The sequence below is a fragment of the Bos mutus genome, chromosome X, assembly GCF_027580195.1.
Source record: "Bos mutus isolate GX-2022 chromosome X, NWIPB_WYAK_1.1, whole genome shotgun sequence".
Lineage (NCBI taxonomy): Eukaryota > Metazoa > Chordata > Mammalia > Artiodactyla > Bovidae > Bos > Bos mutus.
This window is the reverse complement of record NC_091646.1, coordinates 1,695,558-1,710,671: the sequence shown is the minus strand read 5'-3', so window position 1 is coordinate 1,710,671 and position 15,114 is coordinate 1,695,558. Positions and strand designations below refer to the sequence as shown.

The following is a 15,114-nucleotide window of genomic DNA, read 5'->3' as shown; positions in this document are numbered from 1 at the left end:
AAATTTCATGTTGCATCAAAGATTGGCAAGGAGACCCATTCAGAATTTGAAATAGCCCGTTTTGGTGCAGTCATTTCAGGGTCTCCCCTGTGGGGCTCTAAGCACACCTGGGGGTCTGTTGCTGTGATTGGGAGCCTGTGGGCTGCCAGTCTCCTTTCTTCCTGGGACTTGGACTGTGGTTCCCGGGCAGGGGTAGATAGACTGGTGACAGCAGAAAGCCCTGAACCTCTGTTCGCTAGTGGGCCCTGCCTGAGAGAGGTGTCATTCAGACTGTGCAGACCCTCGTGGAGAGCCAGTAGAACATCAGAGCTTGGAGAGGTAGAAAATGTTCAGATTCTCTTCCCCTAGAGACCTGGCAAGCAGCCAGGTGAAATTTTGAAGCTAGTCCAGCAAATAAACTACATGCTTCTCTGAGGCAGTTAACTCCTTGGCTCCCGAGTCCCACACACACCCCATATTTCTCCATCTTTGTTCCTCATGCGTGCAGTGTCCGTCCTCCCACCTCTTTTCTCATCCCCTTGTCCCTCTCAGGCGTTGATAGTACTCATCCCCAAAGGATAGTTAGCGCTCAAACCCCTTGTCACATAGTGATAAATGAATGTTATCAGTAATCTACCCATTTTCCTTCTCTGCATTCTCCTCTCATTGACTTTTATGCTAATTACTGCTACTCTTACTCATATATTTTTTGATCCTCAGTGTCGTCATCTGGTTGGGAGATTTGAACTACAGGCTTTGCATGCCTGATGCCAGTGAAGTGAAGAGTCTTATTAACAAGAATGACCTTCAGAGACTCTTGAAATTTGACCAGGTAAGTAAAATTTTATCTTATAGGTACTTTCTTACATAGCAGATAAAATTGTTAAGCCCCATGGGAAGTGTGTCTTAATCTAGAAGTAGATGGAAAGGTCTCATTGTCTTAGGAAAACATTGTGATAGTGAAGCAGTGAATACACACAAGGTTTTTATGAAGTACTTGGATGGGAGGAGGGGAGATAATATTAGTGATAAATAGTCAATGTAACATTTATTCATTAAGTCTTTATCAAGAAGAGATTTCAGAGATTTGTATAAATGAGTTGGAGAATGGGTGGGGTTAATTGGAAAACACTTCCTGGAGGAAACAGGCCTTCAGCTATGTTGATGTGGTTTGGCAGATGGAACAGGGTAAGCTGCTCTATGATTACTTGGCAGGCTCAGCAACAGCTTGGAGGTAAAAGAGGGAGGCCCTATGAGGGGATTGGGGAGCATAGAAGAGAAGTTTGTCTGGGACAGATAGCACAAACTGTGGTCTAATGGGAACTGATGGAGGAGTTGAGACTAGCTGTTTTATAGATGTTAAAACTTGTCAGGGAAGCATTGATATGGTAGCATTTATATAAAACGATATTGAGGAACCTAGTTTTCTGGCAGTTTGCCTCAGAACCTGGCACAGGACTTGAATTTTTTAGTTCAGCATATGGATACTACTGCTAAAAGTGAATGCTTCTTATTGAGGGGAGAAAATGTTTCAAATTGACTTGAATGTCTATTTTTTTAATGTTTTTAAATCCTAGTATGAGGCTTTTAACCTTCAGATATGGTCAGAATTCTGGTGTTTTGCAGTAGAATGGTTTTTATAGTGAGCCTATCTTCACCCTGTCTACCTTCACATTGAAGTTGGCTAGCTAACTTCTTTGCATTTTTTCCTCTGTCCTGCCTCCAAAGGGGGTACAATTGGAATCTTATGTAATTCTGGTAAAATACTTGAGTGAAGATAATTTTCAAAATGATCTCTAACTCTTACTGAATTTGGCTTTTGGAATTATCCAGTCAACATTTGTGTGCTTTTTTTAAAAAAGCTGTACTCAAACTATTATATATAGGATAAACAAGATCCTAGAATATAACACAGGAAACTATGTTCAATATCCTGTTATTAACCATAATGGAAAAGAATATGAAAAAGAATATATGTATAATTGAGTCATTTTGCTATACAGCAGAAATTAAGAAAACATTGTAAATCAGCTATGCTTCAATAAATTAAAAAAAAAAACATGCTAACTTCAGGGAACTTATGATTATTCAGGTTTCATTTTTCCATTGTACCCTGACCACCATTAGCAATAAAAAATTAGTGACATGCTTATATGAGCATCCTGTCTGTGGGTGAGTTTAGATGCTGTGGGAATGTCAAAATTTAATTCATAAGGCACAGAAATATTATCTATGTACTCTGACAATTGCAAAAGATACAGAAACTAGATGCACAGAAAAATAGCTGATCAACCTGATTATCACTTCTATTAAGATGGTGTTACCTTGCTTATATGATACATTTTTCTATCTCTAGCTAAATATTCAACGCACACAGAAAAAAGCTTTTGCTGACTTCATGGAAGGGGAAATCAAGTTTATCCCCACATATAAGTATGATTCTAAAACAGACCGATGGGATTCCAGGTAAAATAACAAGAACCTCATTATGGAATAGGTTAAAACCTGATCTTACTTCTGTCCCTCTGAATTGCTGAGGGACTGGGAAGTTTTGGGGTTTTGCCAGAAGCAGAGATAAAAACGTAATGGCTCAGTGCTCTTAAAGAAGAGTTTTTAATTCCTGTGTACTCACAGGTGAGCTCACCTTGCTTGCTTGCGCTTCCGCTCAGTTGCCCAGTTGTGGATTCCTTGCAACTCCACCAGGCTCCTCTGTCCATGGGGTTTCCCAGGAAAGAATACTGAGTAGGTTGCCATTTCCTCCTCTAGGGAGTTCACCTTAAGAGGGTGTGAACTGCTCTGAAGTTTTATGAGCTGCCTGTAGCGCCTTATTCTCTCACCTCAGCAGACTGCTTATTTGATTTTTGCCTTCCTGATCTTGCCCCTATTTCCTTACCTAGTGCCCTATTCTGCTTCTTTGCCCAAACTCTTTTTTCAGCTCTTTAACTCAGGATACCAGAGGTGAAAACAAAGCAGCATGAAAGGTTCTTCCAGCACAGTGATTCTTGATCCTGAGTGTACATTAGATTCTCCTGTGTGTGTGTGTGTGTGTGTGTGTACGTGTACGGCTGTGTCTGACTCTTTGCAACCCCATGGATTGTAGCCCGCCAGGCTCCTCTATCCATGGGATTCTCCAGGTAAGAATACTGGAATGGTTTGCCATTCCCTTCTCCAGGGGATCTTCCCGACCCAGGGATCAAACCTGCATCTTCTGCATCCCCTGCATTACAGGCAGATTGTTTACCACTGAGCCACCAGGGAAACCCTAGAATCTCTTGGAGGACTTTTAAAAATACCAGTGCCTGATCCTGGCCTGCATGACTGCCAGGGGAAGCTGAGAATCCTGTCTAGTGGGGGGCTATTGATTTCCTGATCACCCCTAGTAAAGTGCCTCTGTCAGTATGTGCCTGGTGGCTGTGTGTCTTCTTACTGTTTCTTCATTCACTATGGTTTCCTAGTTGTTTGAACCCAGAAGTTTGAAAGAAAGAGAATTCCCGGGCATCATCAGCTTCTTTAGACTTGGAGTGCCAGCGTGGGGAGGGAGGAGCCTGTCTCTCTGTCCTCTGAGGGAGGGAGCTGCTCAGCAAGTGAAAAGTGACTCTGACTCTGACAGATCCTGTGCACATTGCTTTGTTTCTTCCACTCGTCTGACTTGAGAGTCAACTGAAGAGCTACTGATATGAACTTTATTTGTGTCCCCATCTGGATCAGGTGTAGTGTTGCTTATTTTAATAGAATGATGAATAGGCTTTTTCCCTTCCTTTGGTATTCTTATAGGCTGTTATGTGTTCAAACTTGCATGCTTAGATTTTTTTAGTTCATCTTTATTAGAAGCTCGACTTGTCCATAAAAGTCTAGGTTTAAAGAAATCTCTGCTATTAACCCATCTCCATTGATTCAACCCACTCTAGAAGTATAGGATTGGATTTTTTAGAGTTCATTTGTTGTCTATCTGTTGTGAAGTGTCATAGCAGTTGATAAAACAAACAAAGAGGAAGTATTCTGAATATAATCCTACCCTTCTGAGGTTATTTTGCTGCTGCTGCTGCTAAGTCGCTTCAGTCGTGTCCGACTCTGCGACCCCATAGACGGCAGCCCACCAGGCTCCCCTGTCCCTGGGATTCTCCAGGCAAGAACACTGGAGTGGGTTGCCATTTCCTTCTCCAGTGCATGAAAGTGAAAAGTGAAAGTGAAGTCGCTCAGTCCAGAAGGTGCTATTCTACTTTCCCTGGGGCAACATTATTGAAAATGTAAATCCTGATCCTAGGAGCACTGTTTATTCATTCCCTGATAGCTCAGTTGGTAAAGAATCCACCTGCAATGCAAGAGACCCTGGTTTGATGCCTGGGTTGGGAAGATCCCCTGGAGAAGGGATAGGCTAACCACTCCAGTATTCTTGGGCTTCCCTTGTGGCTCAGCTGGTAAAGAATCTGCCTTCAATGCAGGAGACCTGGGTTTGATCCCTGGGTTGGGAAGATCCCCTGGAGAAGGGAAAGGCTACCCACTCCAGTATTCTGGCCTGGAGAATTCCATGGACTGTATAGTCCATGGGGTTGCAAAGAGTCGGACATGACTGAGTGACTTTCACTTCACTTCACTTCACTGAGCACCTACTTTCATCAGATCTTGTGCTAGGGGCTGAGAATTCAGTGGCAAACAAGACAAGTCCCTTCACAGAGCTTGCAATAGAGTAAGGAATAGTTGAAGTCGTTAGGAAAGGAGAAGCAGATAACAAGAGGGCCGAACTCAGGTCTGAACCAGTGTGGTAGATATTCCACTCTTGTGTGGTATGTTCTCCTTCTAATCCCTTGCTATTTTTTTTTTTTTTTTTTTGCAGTGGGAAATGTCGGGTGCCAGCCTGGTGTGACCGAATTCTCTGGAGAGGCATTAATGTTAATCAGCTTCATTACCGGAGTCACATGGAACTGAAAACCAGTGACCACAAGCCTGTTAGCGCCCTCTTCTGTATTGGGGTAAACACTTGTTTGTTTACAAGTTGTTTGTTTGTGTGTTAAGTATCTATTCTTAGGGCATTATTTAGACTCAGAATGGATCAGTAATTCCGTGAACCATAAACGTTTTCAATTCATAGCCAAATAATTGTTTGCAACATTGAGAAGTTAGAGCCCTTGACCCTCCTAAATGCTGTCCATATGGCCTTTTAATGACACAGATGTTTCTCATGCTGCATAATGTCTGGGTAGCACCCTTCACCTCCTAAAGTTATTATACATAAAGAAGAGCTTGAAGCCAGGTTTTAAAGGATGATGAATAGCTTTGCATCAGAAAGATAGAGAAAAGAGGAAGCACTGGGAGAGAGGTTCCTGGTGGAGGGCTGGGGACAGCAGAAGCAAAGAGGCACAGACTGGTCAGAATACATCATCTGTATGTAACTCTAAGAGGCACAGTGTCATTCCTGCTAACTAAGATACTGAAGTCTTCCCATCCAGAAGCATGGGTTTTTTTTTTTTTTTATTGTTGTTGTTTTTAAAATTTATTTTTTTATTGAAGGATAATTGCTTTACAGAATTTTGTTGTTTTCTGTCAAACCTCAACATGAATCAGCCATAGGTATACATATCAGATCAGATCAGTCGCTCAGTCATGTCCGACTCTTTGTGACCCCATGAATCGCAGCACGCCAGGCCCCCCTGTCCATCACCAACTCCCGGAGTTCACTCAGACTCACGTCCATCGAGTCAGTGATGCCATCCAGCCATCTCATCCTCTGTCGTCCCCTTCTCCTCCTGCCCCCAATCCCTCCCAGCATCAGAGTCTTTTCCAATGAGTCAGCTCTTCGCATGAGGTGGCCAAAGTACTGGAGTTTCAGCTTTAGCATCATTCCTTCCAAAGAAATCCCAGGGCTGATCTCCTTCAGAATGGACTGGTTGGATCTCCTTGCAGTCCAAGGGACTCTCAAGAGTCTTCTCCAACACCACATATCCCCTCCCTTTTGAACCTCCCTCTCGTCTCCCTCCCCATCCCACCCCTCTAGGTTGATACAGAGCCCCTGTTTGAGTTTCCTGAGCCATACAGCAAATTCCCATTGGCTATCTATTTTACATATGGTAACGTAAGTTTCCTTGTTACTCTCTCCATACATGTCACCCTCTCCTCCCCTCTCAGGAACACAGGTTTTAAATTTCTCTTTAACTCTGTTGCATCCTTGGAGAAGGCAATGGCACCCCACTCCAGTACTCTTGCCTGGAAAATCCCATGGATGGAGGAGCCTGGTAGGCTGCAGACCATGGGATTGCGAAGAGTCGGACACGACTGAGTGACTTCACTTTCACTTTTCCCTTTCATGCATTGGAGAAGGAAATGGCAACCCACTCCAGTGTTTTTGCCTGGAGAATCCCAGGGACAGGGGAGCCTGGTGGGCCGCCGTCTATGGGGTCGCACGGAGTCGGACACGACTGAAGCGACTTAGCAGCAGCAGTTGCATCCTGGGCTGGAATAATGGCCAATATTTGAATTGTTTTGTCTCCATTGTGAGTAAAGTTTTTGTTTTCCTGTTGTATTTTCTAGGTGTGTATTATTAGTACACAGGTTATATTCTGGGATCTTGTTGACTTAATTTAGTACAGCTAGTACATTTAGATTATTCCATGTAGATTTTCCAGACCTGAAGTCATATAATCTGACAGAATCTGTATAGGACAGTGCTTGATAGAATGGACCTTATAGCTAGGCGGCTTAAACTCTCATCCCAGCTCAAACTCTTTCTAAATGTAACCATGGAAAATCTATGCAACATCCCTGTACTTCAGCTTCTTCCTCTATAAAATGGGGATAATGGTATCTCCTCAAGAGGATTAATGAGTTCAGACATGCCAAGAGCACAGTGGGGTGGATTTCTTTCCTCTGTGCATATGTAAATTTTTTTGACTTCTGAGATTGGTTCTCAGCAATATGTCTTATCCAGCTCCTGTCTTAGAGGGTAATGACTTTGGAGCATTTCCTTTATGTAAAAATTTAATTCTTGGTCTTAGATTCTAAATTTTATTGAGTCAATCATGACTTGACTTTCTTCCATTTTGATATTTTAAAATAATAATAAGTAATAATAGTATATGTATGTTCCTCAAGTAATAGCTAGTATGTAGCAGACACCATGCTAGGCAATCTATACACATCTCATTTGCTCCTCACAACAATGCTTTGAGTTAAATATTTCTCGTTTAACAGATGCATGTTGATGTATGGCAAAACCAATACAATATTGTAAAGTAAAAAAAAAAATAAAAAAAAACAGATGAGCAAGTGAAAAACCAGTGAGTTTAAATAAACTTCCTTAAAAAGCATTTAGCTAGAAGAAGAGCTGAGATTCAAATCTTAAGCCTGTCTAATTCCCAAACTTACAGATGATCTTTCCACTACCCCTGCAAGGCCTCCAGAGGTCCAAAGAACTTACTGAGTACATATACATTCAGATACTACTTTTTGCCCACTTAATTTCTAGCTTAGACTTGTAGACTGCCATGTTTTCTTCATTTGAGTTCTCTCAATACATTTTTAAAAGGATATCTTCCTCCCAAACACTAACCTTTTAGTTTCATCAGCTATGCTTAGCTTTTCTGTGTATATTTTTTTCAGAACCTCAGAATATTTCTAATACTCCATACATATTAATTCAAAGCTCCCAGAAGGATATTTACAGTTTTTCCATGCTTTCTGTGTATTTTTGTGTATCTTTAATAAATGTGGCTCAGATGGTAAAGAATCCACCTGCAAGGTAGGAGACCTGGGTTCGATCCCTGGGTTGGGAAGATCCCCTGGATAAGGGAATGGCTACTCACTCCAGTATTCTTGCCTGAAGAATCCCATGGACAGAAGAGCCTGACGGGCTATGGTCATTGTGGTCACAAAGAGTCAGACACAACTAAGCGACTAACACATACATGTTAATGCAGAGCTCCCAGCAAGATATTTACAGTTTTTCCATGCTTTCTGTGTATATTTGTGTAAATATATTATATCTGTAATAAAGGTCTACCTTTCTAGTTTTTAATACTTTTTAAATTACACAGAGATGCAAATATGTTTTCTCTTTAAATAAAAATAAGCAAAATTCACAAGTAAAGCTGAGATCTTCAGCACCTGTTCTAGCCTCCACTCCCACTTTTGCCCAAACCCCCACTCCCTAACAAGGCCAACTACCCTTATGAATTTCTTTTCTTTCTAGACCAGTGCTCTCCAATAGATTTTCTGTGATGATGGAAATGTTCTAAATCTATCCTGTCCAGTCCAGTAGCTACTAGTGGCTACTGACCACTTGAAGTGTGATTTAAAGAACTGAATTTTCAATTTTATTTAATTTGGAATTATTTAAATGTAAATTTCCTTATGTGGCTACTGGCTGTTACATTGGTCGGCACAGTTCTCAATGTTTGCATTTGCTTTTCTGTTTACCTATACCCAATATGGTATTATTTGTGTGTTGCTGTGTATATATCATAAATGGTCTTATACTATATGTGTTGGTATACAACATACTATTTTGTAATTCAGTGGTATATTCTAGAATGCTATTCATGTCTTTCTATAAAGATCTAGCTCATTGTACTTATTTCTTAATTCTAATTTTGTTGGTAATTTCTTTTTCTAAAATGGGTGTGTTAAGTGGTGACATTCTGTGGTGACATTTTCCCCTTCATTACCCTTCATGTGCATTAAGGGTTTTGATCATGATAATGCTCTGAGAAGAGCTTTGATTTTATTGGGTAACCACCCCATATTTTGGACTCTTAGGCATGCTATGATTAGAGGCTTTAAGAACCACATTACGTTTCTTACCACCATTGGCATCAGTGACTGTTAACAAAGGGACCAAGTGCTCAGGGGCCAATTAACTTAAGACTTGCTGTGGGCTGGCTGAGATTAAGCTGAGATGGGGTTCCAACCCCTGCAATTGGTAATGGGATCTGTTGCATTAGTTCTCAGACTTTGGTAGATTTCAGAATTGCCTAAGAGCTTCAAAATTCATGGACCCTGTTCTCTGGAGATTTTGATCTGTGGGCTGAGGCATCTGTGTTTTTAAGACCTACCCAAGTCACATACCTGGAATGTTGGAAAGGGTCTTATGCTAGAGGTTCAGATAACACCTCTGCTGTTAACTAGCAGTGAGCAACTTAGTTGATTTTTTTGTACCTCGAGATTCTCAACGGTGAGAACAGTAATCCTTGCTTTGGTCACCTCACAGGTTGTTGTGAAAATAAGATGACATATGTAGAATACTTTTTGAAATGAAACTTGCAAAATGTTGAAGAATTTAAGAAGTATTAAATTCCTCTTACCCTAATGATGGGTTACCCCTCGATTCTCTAAATATGGTTCAGATATGTAAAAACCTTTGAGATATTTGAGATACTTGCCTCAGCTTTGATTATTTTTCATGCTTTCCTTACAGCCTCTACTGTATGCATCAGTCTGTTTTTTTAAATTGAATTTGTAAAGTTTTCTATTTTGAAAAAGAAATCAGGATCTTAATAAGTGAAAAGGCTATGTTAATTTTGTTCATTTGGAGCATCAACTTGTATAAAGTTTTAACAGTAAAAAAAAAAGGCACAGCTGTGTCAGGAAGCTGAAAGTGCTGTGTCAGATGGGAGTTTTTTGATCTGTTAGTCAGAATGATTTGTTTGTCTGTTGTCATGCTTTTACTCTGGGACATTTTGTATCGGCTGTTTTCTAAAATGACCATAGGGTCTATTTACTAACATACCTTTATCATCATATAATCTGAGCATCAATATTATGATTCTTGGCATTGTGCATAACAGCTAATAGAGTTAAATGCTTTAGTAATTATTTTGTGTTATTTCAGTGCTTCATAATCATTGTTGGAAACAGGTATGTTTTGACACTGTCAATTTGTATAGTGCTGGAAATAATATTTAAGCACAGTCATCACATTTTCTCCACCACTAAATTACTTAACAGTGGAGCAAAGAATATTCTTCCTAAATATTTATTGCCAAGTTTCTTAGCACAGAGGTGTAACTTTTCCAAGAAGTTAACCAATTAACCTTACCTCTACCTTGCAGTGTATGATTCTGTAACGCTTATTTAATTTCTGTTTGTTTTACTGACCTTTGAAAGATAGTTAGATTCTTCGAGATATATCAGTTGAGAGCACAGAAAACTAAATAAGGATCTATCTGTTTTTTTTTTTTTTCCCCAGATAAAAGGTGTGAATGAAACGAGATTTCAGAAAGTGTTTGAGGAAGTTGTTTGCACCACAGTTTATTTGACATGATTGCTGTAATGACTGGTTTTAAACTGTTAGGTAATCTCGAAGGAAGATGAGCTGCGAGCATGCAAGACTGAAAAGAAGGTTCGTTTTCTTTCAGGTGAAGGTTGTGGATGAACGGAGGTACCGGAAAGTGTTTGAAGACATTGTACGCATCATGGACAGAATGGAAAATGATTTCCTTCCTTCCTTAGAACTCAGCCGGAGGGAGGTGAGCATACCCAGCCACCTGTCTCCTGCCCATAGTGGTCAGCACACGGGAAATCGTGTAACTAGCAGAGTTGTGAAGACTGTGTGAGCTGAAGGCAGACTGCCTCTGTTCCTGTCCCTGCGTTGCAACCTAGTAGACATATGACCACAGGCACCTGTCCTACCCTCTCTGAGCTACAATTTCCTTTTCTGGACAAAGGGACAGTTGTGAGGATTACTTGAGTTAATACATGCGAAGCCCTTAAAACAGCACTGGGCACAAAGTAAGCCCTCAGATGTTAGCTCCTCTTATTTAATATTTCAGATTTGCTGGTTAATTCATATCTTAGGAACCAGAAGTTGATCACAGGATACATGCGCTGATCTGAGGTCAGGTTCTCCTCTCAGGATCCCAGGAAGAATCAGTAACCTAGAGAAGCAGTGAGACCTGCTTCATTCCGCTGCCATTGTGAGAGGGGACAGTGGACAGCTGGCTCGCTTGGCGAGTACATCAGCAGTTAATAATGGTTAATAATGACCTTATTCTTTATTCATATTCTCTATGGAATAATCCAACTGACTTTCTTCCCCTACTAGTGATGCATGTTTGTGTCTGTCTGTTATTCCCCAGTTTGTGTTTGAGAATGTGAAGTTTCGGCAACTACAAAAGGAGAAGTTCCAGATCAGCAACAATGGACAGGTTCCCTGCCATTTTTCTTTCATCCCTAAGCTTAATGACAGCCAGTACTGCAAGCCATGGCTTCGGGCTGAACCTTGTGAGGGCTACTTGGAGCCAAGTGAGTTTCCCCTTTACCATTGTCTCTGCTCGCGATGTACTGTCCCCTCATGACTCCCATCCCCTCCCTTTGTTTAACTTCTTGTTTTCTAACCACACGTCTCTCACCTTCACTGTCATTATATTGGGATTTCTCCATTTTTTGTGTGTCCCATCTCTCCTTCATCACTTGATGATTTTTTTAGAGGACAGTTCTTCTGTTGGTTCTCATCCCCTTTCTGCTTTTCCACTGGAAGTTTCTGTTACTGTGTATCATCTCTTACATTTCAGATGAGACCGTGGATATCTCCCTTGATGTATATGTCAGCAAGGACTCTGTGACCATCCTGAACTCAGGGGAAGATAAAATTGAAGATATTCTCGTCCTCCACCTGGATCGAGGCAAAGATTACTTCTTGACCATCAGTGGAAATTACCTCCCAAGTTGTTTTGGTACATCCTTAGAGGCTTTGTGCCGAATGAAAAGACCAATCCGAGAAGTTCCTGTTACCAAACTCATAGACTTGGTAAGAGGCATCGTAAGGCGTGAATCTCCCTAAGGTGGAAATGTAACAATGCTTCAGTGATGTCCTCCTTGTCTCTGTGCTTTCTCTTTGGTCAGGGCTGATGGGAGGAGGTGGGGGGTGGACCACAAGTGGTGAATAAAAATGTCACTTTACCCTAGCGCGCCTTTCATAGGATTAAGCCTAAAAGGAAAGAGAAGAGAGTAATCTGTAATTGACTCTTGTCGTGGCTATAATTGATAATACAAAGTTCACTGAGTGAGATTAAAGCCTCCCTTTTCAGAGATACAATGCTTAATTGTTACGCTCTTCATATTTTCAAGTCATTTTTTAAATAAACTAACATGTATGTGAGGTCCAGTGAGGGGCAGGGCAATATTATCCTCATCAAACTTACGAGAAAACTGAGGCACAGAAACAATAACCTGCCCAAAGTGGAATAAGTTAGTGATGAATCTGTCACCCAGATTTTCTCACTCCCAGTCCAGAGCTTCTCACTGTATCATCATATCTGATCCAAGTCAAACTTGGCTGTTTGTTGGAGCCGAGACCATAATGAAGCTCAGGGTATCTGCCTCAGAGCCCCTGGGGGTCCTTACTTAGCTGCAGGCCCATCCCCCTGCTCACCTGCAGCAGTGGAATCAGAATCTCAGGGTGCAGGGTCTGGGGATTTGTGTTTTTGTCAGCATCCCAGATGGTTATAATGTGCGCTGAAGTTTGATACAAGTTTAGTGTGACTCAACTGGAGAAACGAGAAGAAGAGGATTTCCGTTTCCCAACACCAAGCTATATCCTTAAGGAGGAAATGCTTATTATCTTCAGGAACATATATTATTTAGTAACAACTGTTAGAACCGTTCTCCTATGGAGAAGGAAATGGTAACCCACTCCAGTATTCTTGCCTGGAAAAGTCTATGGACAGAGGAGCCTGGCAAGCTGTAGTCCATGAGGTTACATGACTGAATGTGCATGCAAGAGGAAGGTGGAGGGAGATTGGTTGGTAGCAATAAACTGGTAGAACTAAAAAAAAAAAAAAAAAAAAGAACCTTTCTTCTAAATGAAAATATTGTATTTGTGTGCAGACCTGTCTGGGAAGTACACTCGGTCTTTTTTTTTTTTTTTTTTTTTTTACACTCAGTCTTTTACCAAAGAAAATTAAATGATGTGACAGCCATATGTCATCATTACCACCAGTGTTCACATTGATCCTTTTGGCTTAGCTGGAGCAGTGATTGTATCATCTGGCAGGGAGGACTAGACTGGCGGGCAGGCTGCTGGCTTGTCAGAGTGTGATCCGTTCTGTTGCCATGGAATTGTTGTAGCGATGACTCAGATGGCAGATTAAAACCCTTGAGCTCATTCACAGTGTTCTTTCTTGGAATTATGCTTGTTTCCCTAGAGCCCTCATGACTGAGTGTATTATTTTTCATGATACTTATTTTTTTCTTCTACCATCATATTTCTGTGTTTTAGATTTATTATTTCACCTTTGAAATATATTCTAAATGAAGTTGTTCCCCTTTCTTTTTCCTACACCTTGCCTCCATCCCAAACGCCATTTCCCAGCTTTCTTGTTCCCAACTTTTATTATGAAACTGGCACATGTGCAGAAGAATTGAAAGAACGGTACAGTAAACAACACCCACATGCTTTGCACACTTATACTGACATATACCTTTTTTTTGCTATGTTGTTCAAAACTAAGTGGTGATGTGTCACTTCCCAGTATACACTTTGACCTGCTTCTCAAGAAAAAGGACACTTTCTATATCAGCACAATACCATTATGACACCTAAGAAAACTAGCCAGTCAATATTCAGATTTTTCCACTTGTCCCAATAATTCCTCTCATAGCTTTATAAAGCCAAGATCCAATTCAGATTCATGCAGTACATTTGGTGAGGTTTCTGCAGTCTCTTCTAGAGAACAGTTCTTCCCTTTTTTTCTTTTGATGACGTTGGCTTTTTAAAAATCCAGGACAATTGTCCAGTCAGGGGCCTGCCATTTTAAAAATTTGTCTGATTGTTTCCTCTTAATGATTTTTTAAACTTATCCTTTTGTACTCCCTCTAACTGGAACCTTTTGCTCAAAGTTGGCTCAGGCACTATATACTACTTTTTACTGTAATTGTCCCATCTTAATTAAAGGGATGGGAAGGAGACTTAACCACCATTAAGGAAAGTTTCTTTAAGATATTATCAGATAATTCAGCCACATTTGACCATGAATAGGAAGTAGCCAAAATCTTTAGTGGAGTTAATGGCTCTGTAGGAAGCCTTTTTCCTTCTTTTTGTGCATACATGATTCAGAGTTTGTTTGTTTTTTAAATAGAACCCTGATCATTTTTTTCTTACAAAACTGTTGAGTTCTTCTTAAATTGTATGTGTGTGGTCACAATTTATTCTGTTTAAAGCTTTAATTTTGTAGGATTTAGGGTCCCGATTCTTTCACAGCCTGTTGCATTTAATTATTATTAAATTCCTGGATCTCATTGATGAGGAAATTATCCATATTAGTGTGGGGCAACAAACAAGAATCTAAGATTATCTGTACCCCATTTGTAATACCTTCCCATGCTGTTTTGGCTTGATTTTGACCGTCTGAAATGCTTCAGATTGTTTGTTCTTGCTTGTTCTAAGACCCAAGATGACATTTCAAATCCCATGAGACGGTACCTATTGTCCTTTTTTGTATTATTTACTCTAAAATTTGAGTGAAACTAGAAGTGAGTTCAGTGCCTGTGTTGACTCTCTTGTGCTGTTTTCACCAAGATTCTTCTGCTACGTGCTCTTCCCCGCAAGTGCAGAATAAAGTAACTGGTATAAATCCTTTTCATTCTCCCTGATAGTGACTTTGCTGCTACTAGAACTGTTAGGATTAGCACAGGTGACAAACAGGATAATCTCTTTGTAATTATTCTTTTCCAGAATTAAGGTGGATTTTTCTGGTTTATTAAGTAGCATATACTCGTCAATATGTATTTGTTGTATATTGAATACAAAGTATTACAGAGTTTATTGGGTTCCTATAATTCAGTGGTGATAAAAGTTTACTTGTATTTACAATATGGCTAAATTCTAAACTGAGGTTAATAGGAAGTTTGGTTAGAGATCATCTAAACATTAACTTCCTTTACTGGCCCATGTCCAGTGTGTTGGGTAAGTCAATATTTTGGAAAGTTATTTAAAATGAGTCATTTAGAATGTGGAACTTGTAATTTATATTAACAAATAGATTCCTTTCCTGTGCTGCTTACTCAAGCCCTTATATGCTGTAAAAGCTTACTGATTGATGAGCTAATTTCTGTGAAAATCAGTCTCAGAATCAGCCTATTTTGGTGTGTGAAGCTGGCTAAGTAGGGTGGGAATGGGGGATGGAGAGCCTTGAAGTCAACAGATGA

At 40.4% G+C, this 15,114-nt stretch overlaps 1 protein-coding gene across 2 annotated transcripts in view; it reads left to right on the top strand.

The window, feature by feature from the left end:
• The window catches only part of OCRL (OCRL inositol polyphosphate-5-phosphatase), a 50,825-nt gene that overhangs the window by 22,792 nt on the left and 12,919 nt on the right, over positions 1 to 15,114 (top strand). For both annotated transcript variants that reach the window (XM_070366553.1, XM_070366552.1), the window contains exons 13-18: positions 700 to 811; positions 2,336 to 2,445; positions 4,814 to 4,949; positions 10,326 to 10,436; positions 11,046 to 11,211; positions 11,481 to 11,716. In XM_070366553.1, coding sequence (XP_070222654.1) covers positions 700 to 811; positions 2,336 to 2,445; positions 4,814 to 4,949; positions 10,326 to 10,436; positions 11,046 to 11,211; positions 11,481 to 11,716 — 871 coding nt within the window. The remainder of the gene's footprint in view (positions 1 to 699; positions 812 to 2,335; positions 2,446 to 4,813; positions 4,950 to 10,325; positions 10,437 to 11,045; positions 11,212 to 11,480; positions 11,717 to 15,114) is intronic.